At 51.0% G+C, this 15,244-nt stretch overlaps 1 protein-coding gene across 1 annotated transcript; it reads left to right on the top strand.

The window, feature by feature from the left end:
* Nucleotides 1–4,028: 4,028 nt before the first annotated feature.
* Nucleotides 4,029–14,805, top strand: LOC311155332 (acetyl-coenzyme A synthetase 2-like, mitochondrial; the record flags this gene model as incomplete). Its single annotated transcript, XM_084208406.1, has 14 exons — nt 4,029–4,621; nt 5,989–6,085; nt 7,247–7,446; nt 7,919–8,094; nt 8,713–8,865; nt 10,910–11,057; nt 11,476–11,613; nt 11,762–11,854; nt 12,245–12,357; nt 12,854–12,980; nt 13,638–13,765; nt 14,000–14,063; nt 14,420–14,544; nt 14,629–14,805. Exons 1-14 carry the CDS (start codon nt 4,312–4,314, stop codon nt 14,803–14,805), a joined length of 2,049 nt encoding a protein of 682 aa, XP_084064532.1. The 5' UTR covers nt 4,029–4,311.
* Between the last annotated feature and the right edge of the window lie 439 nt (nt 14,806–15,244).

The raw sequence follows: 15,244 nt of genomic DNA, 5'->3' as shown, positions 1-15,244 counted from the left end.
ACACCCTGTAACGTGTACATACATCCCATAGGAGCACATGCAGACCCATACAGCCAAACTCACTCCATGGTACCATCACCTTCCCATCCCAGCAAAGCACTATTCCCCCTCCGAAAACTGTAGGACAGTGACTTCCAGGTGACCCTTTCTGTCCTGCTTCCAGCTGTGAGCACCCTTTCCCCAGAGCTACTGTTTTTTCTTCCATCAAAGGTTAAGCCAAGTCATCCAACCTGTTTGTCTTTGTCCCCCGATCGTTTGACGTGTTAGATGATAGCCCATGGAGTGTAAATAATGTATATACAGTGAGAAAATAATTCAGTATTGAGGTGTTTGAGATATGGAGCTGTAACAACTTCTAGTCATCCAGCATCTGTGATTTATGTGCCATTTTCTGTAAAGATATGAAGAAGAATAAAACGAAACAGGAATACTGTGTATGAGTCCAGTCACCAATGTTCAAGGAGGGCGAGTTCAGCCAAAGCTGAGAGGGAGTTGGATGTCATGCTGTAGCCAGAGACGGGCAAGAGATCCAAAGCAGCCCAGAGGTCTGCACTTTCCTCCTCACTGAGGCATGGAAGAGAAGGGGCTTGGGTCTCTCTCTGCAGTGAAATATGAAACTGAAAGGGGTGTGCTTGTAGTTGGAGCAGAAGTCACAGCATACAACTGGTAAAAGAACAAGTCACTTCAGCGTCCAGAGCAGCCCAGGTGCTTTGGGTCATCCCATATCACATGTGCCCTGGTGTTATGAGGGTCAGACAGACCTCCAGGCAGGCTCAGCCTCTGCCAGGAACAGGCTGCAGGGCCCTGCTGGCCTGAGGCAGCAGCCAGACACTACAAGTACAGGGGAACTGGTTGAGAAGGAAGGGCATCCACGGGATTTCCACCTAGGTGAGCTCGAATTTGAGAGCAATGGAAGCCTATTCTGGGTTACCAGGAGTAGTGGTTTAGTGCTGGCCAAACACCAACGCATCCACTAGAATTATTTACTCATTTCCTGCCATGAGATGGATTAGGAGGAGGGCAAAACAGGCTCAAAACTTTAAAGGGTATAAAGAAAACTTTATTAACAAAATTAAAAGAAAAATATAAAAAGAAAATCAGAATGAACCTTCAGAACACTTCTCCTCCCCCCACACCCTCTTTTCTTTCCCACTGAAAACGTAAAGAGACAAAACCTGGGACTTTCAGTCAGTTTGTCACCTCTAAAACAGTCTTTCTTCAGTTCTCTTCGGGAGAGGAGTCTGTCTTGCCATGCCATGGAGACTTCTCCACAAGAAACAGTTCTCTGGTGGTTTTTAATTTCCACCTATAGCAGCCATCTGGAAAAGTCCCTCCCATCTCTTACAGCCTTCCCGCAGCTGTGTTCATGGCCCATGTCAACTTATAGGTTACTATTTTAAGGATGAGCTGTTCTAGTATAAAACCAAAAGTTCTTTTCATCCATCTCTGGGAATGGAAGTTTTCATCTTTCTGTTCCTGCACAAGGTTTCTACTCTCTCTCATCTCTCTCTGTTCAAGCTTCTCATTGGATCACAGCAGCTGCAACATCTGCTTACTTCAACACGGATGCTTCTGCTCATGGCTGTGGTTAGATGGCTACTTTCCCCCCGATGCATTCCACAACTTACAGGGAAAAAACAAAGTCTGATATATCAAATAGATCTTCACCAGAGCCTTACAAAAGAATTTCAGCCCAAAACTAAGGCGTCTCCTCAATCCCCTCACATCTAGAATTTGACTCCTTGTTCACTGACCTCAGTGTCCCACGTTGTTTTCTCTACGTGTCTTCACCCTTTCCTTTTCCTGATTCGGGAGAGAACTGGTATTTGTAGGCTTGTTTGTTCTCAAGCTTAATCAATTGAAACAGTTTTTATAGAGCTCTGCAGTGCTAAAAAGTTGATCTTATCCAGGCTCTGCATCAGTGTGACCACTCACCATGCAAGCCGTGCTGGCCACTGGCTCTACTCAGTGCTTTTCTTCTCGTGGAGCACCAAAAATTGGAAAAGCTGCTGCTGCTGCCATTTTTGTCCTTCTATTCACAGCACGGCTGGCTAAAAGCAGCTAAACAAACAAAGCTCATTATGGGCCATGCTGAGGAGCCACAGCCATGCACTGCTGTCCCGGCCGTGCCGATTTTGGCTGCGCAATCCCGGCCATGCGGCCGCTCCGGGCCCTGGCTGCTCCTGGCCTTGGGGCTGCACCCAGTGTCGACTCTGGGCCCACTCCCAGCGCTGGCGCCGGTCTCATGCTTTCACCCAGCGTTGGGAGGGCCCCCGGCGGCATGGCCTGGCGAAGGCGCTGGCAAAAAAGGACCAGCAGGCTCTGCTGGGAAGGGGCCTCACTGCCACAGGGCCCGGCATGCTTCCCAGGAAGGGGCCAGCGCCACAGCAGAGCCCGGCGCGGCGCGGCCCAGCCCAGCCAGTCACCGGCTCAAGGGCGGAAAGCCAAGAGAACTTCTCCCGGCCTGGTCCGTTGGTTTTTAAACCTGCTTTGCCACAGAGGCGTGTGCGACTCTTCTTGAGTGGTTTAACCGGCTGTCAATCTTCACAACTAGTCAGCTGATTGGCTCTTCAAACCAGGCAGCCAGCTGATTGGCTGTGCCAGGCCCCCAGGGAGCCGCCCCTGCGGCCGGTGGGCTCCTCCCCAACGGAAGCGCAGACTTTGTTAGGGCAGGACGCCAGGTAAGGAGCCGCCTGCCCTGCTGGGAGAGTCTGGGAATGGTCTGGTGCAAACACCTGATGTCCTCCAGGGACAGGAAGAATGCTGAGGTGCATAGGAAATAAGAGACTTGTGGAGCAATGAGGCTGCTTGGCCTGACTTTGTGGAGAGGCTGTAGGCCCAAAGGTCTGTGTTTCCCATGGGGACAGGGCCCTCGTGGGTTCCCACCAAGCGAGGGGTGGCTTTGACACAAAACAGGTGTGTGGCCTGGGATGAGTGCACCTGATGGAAATAGTGCCTGTCTCCCACACTGGTGTCCAGCCTGTCCACCAAACATACCAGCTCCATAGATTTTGAGTGGTGTTGCACTTTTAAGAGCAAAGAGGAGATCTACTAACCCTGTCATCTCTGCTGTTGATTCCTTAGGTGTGCATGGCTGAGAACAACCCTACTTGCAGGGAGAGCCTTTCTCTTCTCTTCTCTTCTCTTCTCTTCTCTTCTCTTCTCTTCTCTTCTCTTCTCTTCTCTTCTCTTCTCTTCTCTTCTCTTCTCTTCTCTTCTCTTCTCTTCTCTTCTCTTCTCTTCTCTTCTCTTCTCTTCTCTTCTCTTCTCTGGAAGAGAAGGGAATTTAGTCAATGACATTAAGGAATCCTGTAAATTCTACCTTTACAAAACTACCTATATAGGGCCTGAAGGAAAGGAAGGTAGAAAAGAACCCCTGTTTGGAGCTGAGCTGAGCTCTGCTACGGTGGGTGGTGGGAGGTCTCAGCGTGAGGAGATGGGCTGCAATGCTTCATGCCAAACCACCCCCAGCTACTCCACCATGGCCTCATTGAATGCTCCCAGCCCAGCTGGTGGGTGGTACAGCCATTCTGTACAGCCTTGGGAGGAGGCAGAGACCCCAGCCCAACCTGCCAGAGGGACAGCTCTGACAGCCACCCTGCAAGGGGGGTGGGATGGGATGCAATATTCCCCTCCTGTAGCTGACAGCTACGTGAGAAAAACCTTCCCTGGCCCACCACAGTCTAGTGTTCTGCCAGAAATGGGCATTAATTCTGGCCATCACTCATTACTAGCATGGGGGTGGCCCTAAGATTTACAGGGACCTGCCCCAAGGTGCCTTTGTGGCCAGCAGAGGATGGGGAGGATGCAGCGGCAAGGGAGGGGATGGCAATGAATAGATGGAGGTGTGAGGGAGGCGAGTGGGGATGAAACAGATGGCTCTGGGGATGCAGTGCAGCCCTAGAAGAAAAGGACCAGGCTCTTGGAGCCTAGCCCAGGCACCTTGGCCCCTGAGGAGAGCCCAGGCACACGTTTAACCTGGCTCCTGTTCAAGACCTGCTGTCAGGACTCAGATTAGCGTGAAGGTTATTTTCAGTCAAAGATTTCTACAGTCCACCCCTTTCCCCTCCCTTACAGTGATTGAATTTCTTTTTTCCCATAGTGGTCTGGAAGAGAGGAGGAGAGGGACAAGGCAGGGCAAAAGGGGTGCCTGGTCTCTCTGTGTGAGAGAGCTGCTTTGTATCCAATCAGCCCAGGACCACATAGCCCCACGCTCCACAGAGGCCTGAGTCTTGCCTGGGCCAGGTGTCCCAAGCAGCTGTGAGGGCTGCAGGTTTCCATCTCCTCAGTGAGAGGCAGATACCTGCAGTGATGGCCAGGCTGCTGGCCAGGACCTGCTGCTTCAGAGCTCTTTCTCAGGCTCCCAGATGCCCTGGGCTGGTGGCTGCCAGATCCCGTAGCCATGGGCCTCTCACTGCCTACATGCCTGAAGCTGTCGCCTTCCCCGGACCCAAGGACCACCAAGATTTGTACAAGGTGTCAGTGGAGCAGAGTAACATGTTCTGGGGAGCACTAGGAAGGAGCCGGCTCACCTGGATCACCCCCTTCCACTCCGTCCAGGACTGCGACTTGAGCCAGGGCAGAGTCTCCTGGTTCCTGGGGGGGCAGCTGAATGTGACAGGTAAGGAAGGAGATGGACATCGGATCATAGCAAGTGCTTGCAGATGCTTCTATGTGTGTGACTTCGGCCCTGGGAAGGTATCAGAAGAGCACAGAGTTAAAGGTCTGGAGAGAGGGGGATCCCCAAAAGATCCAGTTGGTCTTGCAGTGGCTGTAGTGTAAGGTTGTGGCTGACCCTAAGGAAGCAGCTGGGTTTCATTGGAGAGGTTGCAGCTGGCTTGGTGTGTGCTGGGTGCTGCGTTGCTCTCCCTCAGCTGCTGTGGATCCCACTGCAGTGCAGTAGCTCTTTCCTGCAGGACCACAGGTACTAACACTGAAACCCTGTGCATTCAGCAGGCAGGGTTGCTCTAGGTCATTCCTGCTCAGAGGAGGCAAGATGTATCTGTAGAAAGTAAAATACAGGAGAAATGAGCCATACTGTCACCACTGTAGTGGGAGGCTCTTCTGTGAACTGGAGCTATTGGTTTAGGGGGGCTATCAAGGGATAGCCACAGGGTGGTGACGCTGTGTCCTGCTCACAGTGCTGTTGGTCCCTGTGTTCAAAATAAAAGACACACCTCTAAGAAAATCAGATCTTATGTAATCTATTTGGGAAAAAGAGCAGGAGTAATTTGCCTTTGGGATTTCACATCTTACTTTTTCTCCTTTTATATGCATTTCTTTCTCTCCTGGAAAACTGAAGTGGTCAGGAGAAAAAAATTGGTACGCAAACTGCGGCTGCTGCATCACCCCACAAGTTTAGCAGGTTTAAGGAAAACAGAGAGAGGAACAAGGCTTCTGAGGAAACTGCAGCTGCCAGCAATGTGGGAAACTACATGGAAGAACTGCAGCCAAAGCCTCAACTTACAATGTGCCTGGAAAGCCAGGAGCTGTGCACTCTGTATTTACCCTGGCTCTTTTCCATCTTGGATGAATGCGCTCTGCAGCCTTCCAGTGCAGAGCTTCCCTTTGTCCTACATTTAGGAGCACTACCACTAAAAACTGCCCTGGTTCACCCCAGAGGCAGCTGCAAGGCAGTGCTGGGTGGAGTGACGGCTTAGTTAATGTTTGTCAGCACTCTGAGGGCACTGGGGATGTGACCTCCAAAGGGACTTCAGGCGTTTTCTGCTCTGGACTGCATGAGCTCACAGTTAAGGAGGAAGCTGATAGTGGGGATTGGCAGGTATTGGACTGGTGAGGACCATGACAGGCGTGGGATGGTGCTTGTGATCTCCTGGCTGCTATCCACAAAGGTTGCCCAAGGCTAATGCTGAGAAGACACACACAGCCCCGACTTTGACCTGAAAATAGGACAGGTAGTGTTGGCTTTATGAGAGGTAAGAGGTACTGAGGGTTGCTCTGTCAATTATACTGGGTTTTCCTTTGCAGTGAACTGTCTGGACCGTCATGTCCATGTAGCCCCAGACAAAGTGGCCTTAATCTGGGAGAAGGATGAGCCCGGAGAGGAGGAACGGGTGACATACAGGTCAGTAATTACCTCTCAACATATGAGAGGCATATTGTAGCATGCATGAACACTGCAAAGGGCTGATCTGCTGACATCTGTCATGCGAGGGAATGCAGCATCCCTTCACAGAGATCCAGAGTATGGTAGCTGTTGGCTTGCTTTTGCTGATCTGAAACTTCAGCCTACCCCCTGATTAAATCTCCTGGGCACTGAGGAGTCCCTGCCCAGCTGGGGAGGTGGATATAAGCTGCTTGGGGCAGCCCTGCACTGCTTGTAGGTAAGACACACAGGAAAGTCACACGTGTGCCTTCCCACCCAGGTTCCTGTTATCTAAACGTCTGGGTAAGTGATCTGCAAGGAAAGCAAATTCACAGCTGCAAATGCATTGAGAAATCCCACACTCGTCCTCATGTCAGCAGTGCTGCTGGATTTGGCTCTCTGGGCTGGCTGCCTGTCCAGCCCTGCTAGGTTGGTCTGGGGCCTCCCACCTTCCATCTTAAATTGCCTGTTCTCTGAGTCACTGCCACAGAATTCACTTAAATCCCTCTGCACACCAAACAAGTCCCTCTATCCTCTCTGACTTCAGACCTCACACAACAAATATGACCAGCTACTCCTGCCAATTCCCATGCATGGAGAGCCCTTCCATAAAATGACTCACTGACAGCCAAGCTGTGGTTTGTGGGAGGGACGCTTCTTGGGAGAGGTATCTTTCTGCTCACTGCTTTCCTACAGCTGTTGTTCGTGCTTGACCTCAGCTTTAGTTAAGCACGGGACCCTTTTTTGGGGAAAAATTTCTGACTTTTCACTGGTAATCTCCAGATGTGCAGGGTAGTGTGTCACACTGGCTGTACAGGTTGGTAAGAAATGTTGAGGCTGTCATTGAGAAAGCCAGCTGAGGTGTTGTGGGTTTGCTGAGCCAGAGGAATTGCCAGTAGCTGTTGTACAGAAATCATTCTAATTTTCCATGTCTTTTCCATAAACAGCGGTCTATGTTAGAGACTCTCTTCTTTCCTTGCCACTGATTTTTACAGCTCTCCCTTGGTCTTCCAGACTGAGGAGAGTTAGGGTACATAGGGATATAAACTGTGTCCTTGTGACTCTGAGGCCCCCCATCTTTATGCATGCAGGTAAGATCTGCAAGAAAGCCTCTAACTGTGTCATTGCTTCTTTGGGCAGGGAACTGCTGGAGCTGACATGCCGCCTGGGAAATACCTTGAAACGGCAAGGGGTGAAGCAGGGTGACAGGGTGACAATCTACATGCCCCCGTGCCCACTGGCAGTGGCTAGCATGCTGGCTTGTGCCCGCATCGGGGCCGTGCACGCTGTGGTGTTTGCTGGCTTCAGTGCAGAGTCTCTCGCCGAGAGGATCCGGGATGGTAAGAGGCAGTGGGTAACAGTGACATATTTCCCTTGGGACACAGTGCTGAGCTTGTTGGTTCAGCTGCTCAGGGGGGCTCAGGGTTGTGGAGATGGCAAAGGTTTTCTGAGTGAGATTCCCTGGGCTCTCTGAGAGTATCCTGACATAATATACAGTCATGGAGCAGGTACTAGCAACCCAATAAATGGCATGAGCTCACTAAATACATTCTAGCCCATGGGATGAACAAGTTTTCTCTTTCATCCATGGGACTGAAGGACTGGGATACAATGTCTCCTGTAAGGGGATGCAACACAGGCAGAAATTAATGGAAAACCAAGATGCAAAGCTGCTGTATTTGTTAAGTGAAGGACATGCGTACTAAGGGCTGGGAGACAGAGAGAGAGGTGAAAGGTCATGGTAGAGCCAAAATGCTCTGTGACTGGTAGAGAGTGGCAGAGTTGCTTATGTGGCTCTTCTGTCTTATGCAGCCCAGTCAGAGACAGTGATTACAGTGAACCAGGGACTAAGAGGTGGCAAGATTATTGAGCTAAAGAAGACAGTGGACCAGGCTGTGGAGCAGTGCCCTGGAGTGAAAAGGGTTCTGGTTTCCATGAGGACCACCAGCAAGGTTCCCATGACAGCTCTAGATGTGCCCCTGGAGGAGGTGAGAGGCTGCCCAGAAGTTTTGCCACTTTTCCTGGGCAAAGTGCTTGCTCTGGGTGCAGGGACACTGGGTGGAGAGGATCTCACCTGGCCATGGCAGTTTTGCTGGCATTGACAGAATTTGGGGACATTGTCCCATAGCAGCAATGGCAGTCAGAGCTGCACACAAGTTCAGGACAGTTCCAGTAGCTATCAGAATGGGCCACTGGTGTGTCTTCCCACACTACCAGCCCTGTACTGTCGGGGCAGGCAGTGCAAGCCAGAGCACATAGCAGGGTGGGCAGGGGCCTAGAAAAACGAGACATGTGCTGCTACTTCGTGAATCCAGCCTTGGACTGCTGCTACACTGTCACACAAGGGTCTGCTGCAGACCTGGCATGTGCCAATTATCCGTAGCACACAGGGTGGCTAGGCTGCCAGCACAGAGCACAGCTTCTGAACAGGTGAGCCCCTGCCATGCATTTCTTCTGAAAGATGCTTGTAGGAAGCAGGGTGCTCCCTACAAGTGCTCAGAAGAGAGAGGAGAGGGAGACTTGGGAGAGAGGTGCACAAGCAGGTGTGGGGATGACACAAGGGAGGCTGTGAGACCCTGAGAGACCTGCTGTGCTCTTTCCTGCAGGAGATGATGAAGGAGGATGCATACTGTGAGCCTGCTGTCATGAACAGTGAAGACATGTTGTTTCTTCTCTACACATCAGGCAGCACTGGGAAACCCAAGGGCTTGGTTCATTCCCAAGCTGGTTACTTGCTCTTTGCTGCTCTCACACACAAGGTAATGGATCCCAGCCGCAAAATGCTCAAGAGCCAGCAGTTCATAGGCAGTGCAGGGAAGACACATGCTCCTTGTTGCATTACAAGCTCAACTTTATCCAGTGCAAAGTCTCTGGAAAGCTCTCCAAGCCCCAGCACACCACATCTGGCTACAGGTAGTGCTCCATAGCAGGGTCTCCCAAATACATACTGCTCTGAGCTACCTTCTTGGCTTTGTTCTTTCATTGTCCTACAGTAAACAGAACCATTGGATAGGATGCTCAGCCTTGCAAGAGTAATTTTCCTAACTGGGTTAGGAGGAAAAAGCCAATTGGTTTCTAGAAACTGGCTTTTCCTAAGTGTAACTACCCAGCTCAGGTAGAAGATCAAAGGCAGTGCTTCTGGGAGGAGCACATGTGCAATACCTATAAAAGCCGGTGAGTGCCCTTCAGGTATAGATCCCAGTGGGTCTATATCTGAAGAGTGTGGGTCATCTTTGGGAAGAGGGAAACCTTTAAACAACACACACCCAAAACAAACTTAGAACTGGATAAAAGGGCGCTGAGCCCAGCACAGATCTGCCTTTGGCTGTAGGAATGGTTGGGAGGAGCATTCCTGTGACATAATATGAGGTTCCATGTAAGAGGGAGTCCTTACCTAACAGTCCCTTACCTTTGGATCTGGCTCTTCCTGAGTGTGACTGCAATTCCAGTAGCACCTCAGACCACACACCCTGTGACAAAGCAAGCTCAGGGCTGGCTGGTCTTCTCTGTTAGCTGTGAGTGCTGAAGGCCATACCTCCTGGGGGTCCTGGGGCTTTGCCAGAGGTGTGGGAGTCCTTGGCTTTCCTGTGTCCAGTGTGATGGGTGACCCTCTCAAGACCATCAGAGGTTTGCAAGAGCCCAGCTGTCATTCCAGAATGGCAGTGCAGGGGTGAGCAGCATGTGCCCATGTTAGCTCCCAGGAGCACTGAAAACCTGGACACAGGGCTGACACACTCAGATCCCTTAGTTGGATGGGGCAGACTGCTGCTTTTATAATGCACTGCTCCACTAAAAAGAGACAGAAGAACTAAAATAAGCTTCCGTGATGGCACCTCTGAACACTTGAGGCCCTGGAGTCCCCAGATGAAAGTCAGCAGGGAGCTGCAGGAAGAAATGAGTAGGGTCTGAAACCACAGAAATCAGAGGAGACAGCAGGAAGTGATAGAATAGTGGAAGAGTGGCCCCTAGGAAGCTTTCCAGGCACTGAGTAAATGAAATGAAGAGTGCTTTAGGAAGCTGGTTGTGTTGCTGCCAATATGACAGCACTCAGCTCTGCCCTGCACAAGGTAGTCCTTCATGTTCCAGCCTTGCAGCCAAGGGTCTCACAATGAATAAATGGGGCAATGGGAAGAAGAGCTTGTTTTGCTTTCTGCCTTCAGGCACAGCACTGCACTCATCCAGCTGAGATGGAGAAATTCCAACTCTCGTGGGCAGGCTGAGGTTGCTCTGGGCCAAGGCATCACATGGTCCCTCTGCTTGCTGCCTCACTGCTCCTGTGCTGGGCTCCTTGCTGAGCTCAGGGGTTTTGAGTGTTTACTGTCCATCTGGAGTCCAGCAGCGCCTACAGGTGGCTCATGGAGTCCTCTACCACTTTGCCCTTAACTACAACTCCTCTTCTTCCACATGGTCACATAAGTACAGAAGCACCTTTCTTACCCAGAAGGTTCTGGGTATTACAGGACACTTGGATCAGCCTTGTCTAGATAATAGCAAAAGGAAAGAAAAGCTGTATCTCTTACCATTGGAAAAGAGCAAATTTGTGTGGGTTTTTTTTAAAGTGTTTGTCTCCTGCATCTTCACAGTTTTGGTTTTTATTTAATTTCAATTTTATTTAACTAATTTTATTTTTTTCTGACTTTTAAAAAACTCTTTGCAGGAAGAAGGTATCCGTGCAGGGGTGGTAGGAAGACAGAAGAACACAGTAATGTTAGGGCTGACAGAGAGTACATTGCTCCCTATTGTGACCCTTGCAGGAATGCAGGCCTAGGTGAAACCCCTCACTGCCTCTCTTTTCTTGTTCAGTATGTGTTCGACTACCAGGACAGGGACATCTTTGGCTGTGTGGCAGACATCGGCTGGATTACGGGACACACCTACGTGGTCTACGGCCCCCTCTGCAATGGTGGTACTACTGTCCTTTTTGAGAGCACTCCTGTCTATCCTAACCCTGGTAAGTGAAGTGACTCGGGGGAGCTGGGACATACCACAGCACCCTGAGATCCACAGCAGGCAGGGAGCTGGCAGCTTGATGCCAGGACATGAGCAGCAAAGGCTCTGTTGCCTCAGCAGCAGCCCGTGGGCTGCAAGGAGAAGTCTTTTCCTCTCCTTAGGAAGCCACTGCTGCTTCTCCAGGGGTGGAGCTGTTAATCCCTCTCCCTCTCTGCAGAAGGAACGGTAGCAGAGCTAGGTGATGTGAAGAAAATGGGGCTGCTGCTCCTGAACTGTTTCCATCCTTCCCACCATACAATCAACTTGGCTGAGGGTCATGGCACTGCTGGAGAGCCTTTGCTCTCACCTCTTCTTTCTCTGCCTTGGTGTTGGGCTGGGAGGACCTGTGTGGATGCTTACTGGCCCTGTTTCCATTTCAGGCCGCTACTGGGAAACAGTAGAGAGGTTAAGAATTAACCAGTTCTACGGGGCGCCCACCGCCATCCGCCTGCTCCTGAGATATGGCGATGAATGGGTGAAGAAGTATGACCGCTCTTCTCTCAAAATGCTTGGCTCAGGTAAGTGCAGTAAAATGGGCTGAGGCAGCAAATCCCTGGACATCACATTGTGCCTCTTCACACAAATGCCAAGAGTAGCAGCACATGAGACCCCAGAGTCAGGATACTGCACTATTTCTGCTCTGCCCCATTGTTTTTCCCTTTGCAGTGGGGGAACCCATCAACAGGGAGGCGTGGGAATGGTACTTCCGTGTGGTCGGCGAGAAACGATGCCCAGTAGTGGACACTTGGTGGCAAACTGGTGAGATGTATATGATTACTTGTTCCAGCTTCTGCTCTTCTGGCTTTAGGAGTGACCTTTTCTGGCCAAGTGACAGTGGTTGTTGCTGACAGTCTTATATGAGCAAGGTTGTAAGGGCCCTTGAGCACCCAAACATACAAGAGAAAAATTGTCTTTAAAGCTAACCTAGATAAACATGGGGATTCAAGGACACATCTCAACAGATCCATGCTGAACTAAATGAGCATAACCATCTTTCTGCAAAGTTCCTTCCCCAGCTATCTGGCAAAGCCAGCCCCAGCCCGTGCAGTGTGTAGCAGGGGACAGGGCAAAGGCTGTTGGCCAGGCAGTGCTACTTAGCATTCTTCTTGTCCCTGACTTAGATTAGCCTTACAGTTTCTTTTCCTTCAGAAACAGGAGGCATCTGTATCTCACCCCGTCCTTCTAATCCTGGAGCTAAAATCCTTCCAGGCATGGCTATGAGACCCTTTTTTGGCATCAGCCCCTCCCTCGTGGATGACAAGGTATGTTTATAACCTGCAGTCCAGGCGCAGGCTCAGCTCCCTTTCCCCCAGGTGCTTGCTGTGGGTACTTGCTGATGGGAGTGGAAATCTGTAAGCATATCTTTCCTGCTCATCTCTGCTAGACAGAAGCCTTCCTTACTGGAAAGGGACAAACAGGGAAGCTGTTCTTCCAGGTAGTGCAGATGTTGAGTTGTTGTCCAGCTTGCACTGTCCTGACAAGAGAGGCTGTGTTTGGGCTCCCTGGCACATCTTTCCAGGAAAGATAGGGCTGGGCAGGGACAGCCAGTCTCCCTGGAGAGGCCTTGCATCCCACCACGGGAGGCATGTTGTTGAAGGCATATGCTGGGAGAGACTAAGCCTGTCCTGTTGAAGTGAGGCACACAGGACCCTCCTCACTGCCCTCCCTGACTTTTCCATCACAGTGTTGTTAAACAGGCGGTACCTAAACATCCCAAGTATCGTCAGCCATGGTTACTAAAAGGTAACTATTTCACAGGGAAATGTCATTCTGGGAAATGATGTCTCAGGAGCTCTTTGCATCTCACAAGCCTGGCCCGGTATGGCACGAACCATTTACAATGACCACAAGAGATTTCTGAAAACTTACCTGACTTCTTATCCAGGTAAGGAAAACATGTGGCAAGACACTTGCAAATGTTTGGTTGGGTATGGTTGGGTCCACTTGCTGGCTTTCTGTATGAGGCAGGATTCAGGAGAGCTGGTATTGCTCCTTTGTTATTCCTGAGACCCTCCACAGTCCTGAAGCCTTTCATCTCCCCAGGTCTGATATCACAGGACTGCCCTTCACCAACCTTCCCAACTGGATCACACATTGTTTTAAGGCAGTGGATTTCTGCCCGCAGTCCCCTTGAGCATAGACCTCTTGCTGCATCTCTTGCAAACCGTGTAAGCCTCTGTGACTCACCCAGAGCACTGAGCAAGCCCAGGAGTGTGTGTCTGTCTTGATGTAATGCAAAGAGAAGCAGCAAGACCACAAGCACCTGCACAAAGTGCTCCCAGCACACGGTGATGAGACAGCTACAGCATTAGCCAGTACACTGCAGAATGAGGGCCGGAGCCTGATAATAGAGCAGGTACCAACAGAGGCAGAAGACTAACAAGGAAGGTAGGCACATTTACCCTGAGCAATTGAGGAAGAAGCAGAGTACATGGGCCCTGAAGCCAACAGAGAGGAGGAAGGGAAATGTGAGAGTATGGCTGCTGAGCAGCTCACATGCTGCCTTCAACAAGTGACTATGGCATGGTTCTGCCTACTGCAGGATTTTTCTTCACTGGGGATGGTGTGTATCGTACCAGTGAGGGCTACTACCAGCTAACAGGACGGCTGGATGACATCATTAGCATCAGTGGACACCGGCTGGGCACTGCAGAGGTGGAGAATGTTGTGGTAAGAGATGTGGGTGGGAGGTAAAACCATCCAAACTAAGGCAGTCAGGGGCAGGAGGAAAAGACCAGTGCTTGCAGACCTACTGAGGCAGGAAGGAAAAAGGGCCATCTGAGGTCCTTACCTATCTCCCTGCATTATTGTGGGCTGCAGCAGCCACATCAGGTCAGGGCAGGTCCAGAGGGCAGCCAGCCTGCCAAAAGCACTGAGTCAAACCCCTGCCCTGTTCTCTTCCAGAATCACCATGTGGCAGTGGCAGAGTCTGCTGTCATTGGCTACCCACATGAGATCAAGGGAGAAGGTAAGATACTTTCTTTCCTGCCCCGAAACATCTCCCAGGGCTATGGCACTGCAGGGCTAGGGGAAGTGGGACTGGTAGCAGTGCTGTGTCAACACCATACAGCATGTTAGTGGGGATCTCAGCACATCCATTCACAACCTGCACCTGCCCACCAACGAGCTAGGCTTTGCCTAAGGTGGCAGCAGCATAGGGTAGCAGCAGCAGCAGTGCTTCTGTGTGACCAAAAGCACACAGTTTTGGCTACAGAGCATCCCCTGAGGTGACCAGCAGAAAGGGGCTCTCCTGGCACAAGGTCCAGGCAGGTCTCAGGGGCATGGTATGCACCGTGCTCAGTAACCTGGTGGTCCTTCTGCCAGGAGCCTATGTGTTTGTTGTGCTGAAGAAGAAGGACAGTGACTACACACAGGAGAATCTTGCTGCTGAGCTGCAGGAGCTCATCACAAAGAGGATTGCTAAATATGCAGCTCCAGATTATGTTCAGGTAACACAAGCAAACTGGTCCAACACCCACACTGGCAGATTGGCCGAGCCCTTTCAGCCTTAACTCTGCTCCTCCCCATCACAGGTCACAAACCGGCTGCCCAAGACACGCTCGGGTAAGATTATGCGTCGGGTGCTACGGAAAATTGTGGAGGACAAGGCCAGTGAGCTAGGGGACCTAACCACCCTGGACGACCATGAGGCTGTGCAGCAGATCATAGCGGGACACAAGCACCTCGTGTACCAGCAGAAGGGCCACTAGCTTGGCTCTGCCAGCACTACCTCCTCCTCCTTCACTGCAAAACCAGGGAAACATCCAGAAAAGCACTAAGCAAGTGGTGGCCAGTAAGTTCTCAGATCACACCTCCACTGCAGTCTTGAAGTGACCTCTCCACAACACAAGAGACCCTCAAAAGATGTCTCCATACACCCATGTAGACAGAGGAGAGAATATGACTCATCATAGGCAAAAGAGTAAGGGGAGATAAGCTGTTTCATTCCATGAAAGCAGAGGACAGAAAGCCCTCCTTGAGGTTCCTTGTACCTTGCAGTAGCTGCAGAGGTAGCAGCAGGCAGGATGTCCAGCCCTGGATAGGGATACTACTCCTACTTCTGCTTTGCTCTTTTGCAATAGTCTTGTCCAGGACCATTGCCAATATATAAGCATCTCCTCCACAGCAAACCCCAGAAAGAAAACACGC

Source organism: Fringilla coelebs, assembly GCF_963513975.1.
Source record: "Fringilla coelebs genome assembly, chromosome: 6".
NCBI lineage: Eukaryota > Metazoa > Chordata > Aves > Passeriformes > Fringillidae > Fringilla > Fringilla coelebs.
The sequence above is the reverse complement of the archived record's forward strand: the minus strand, read 5'-3'. Positions and strand labels throughout refer to the sequence as shown.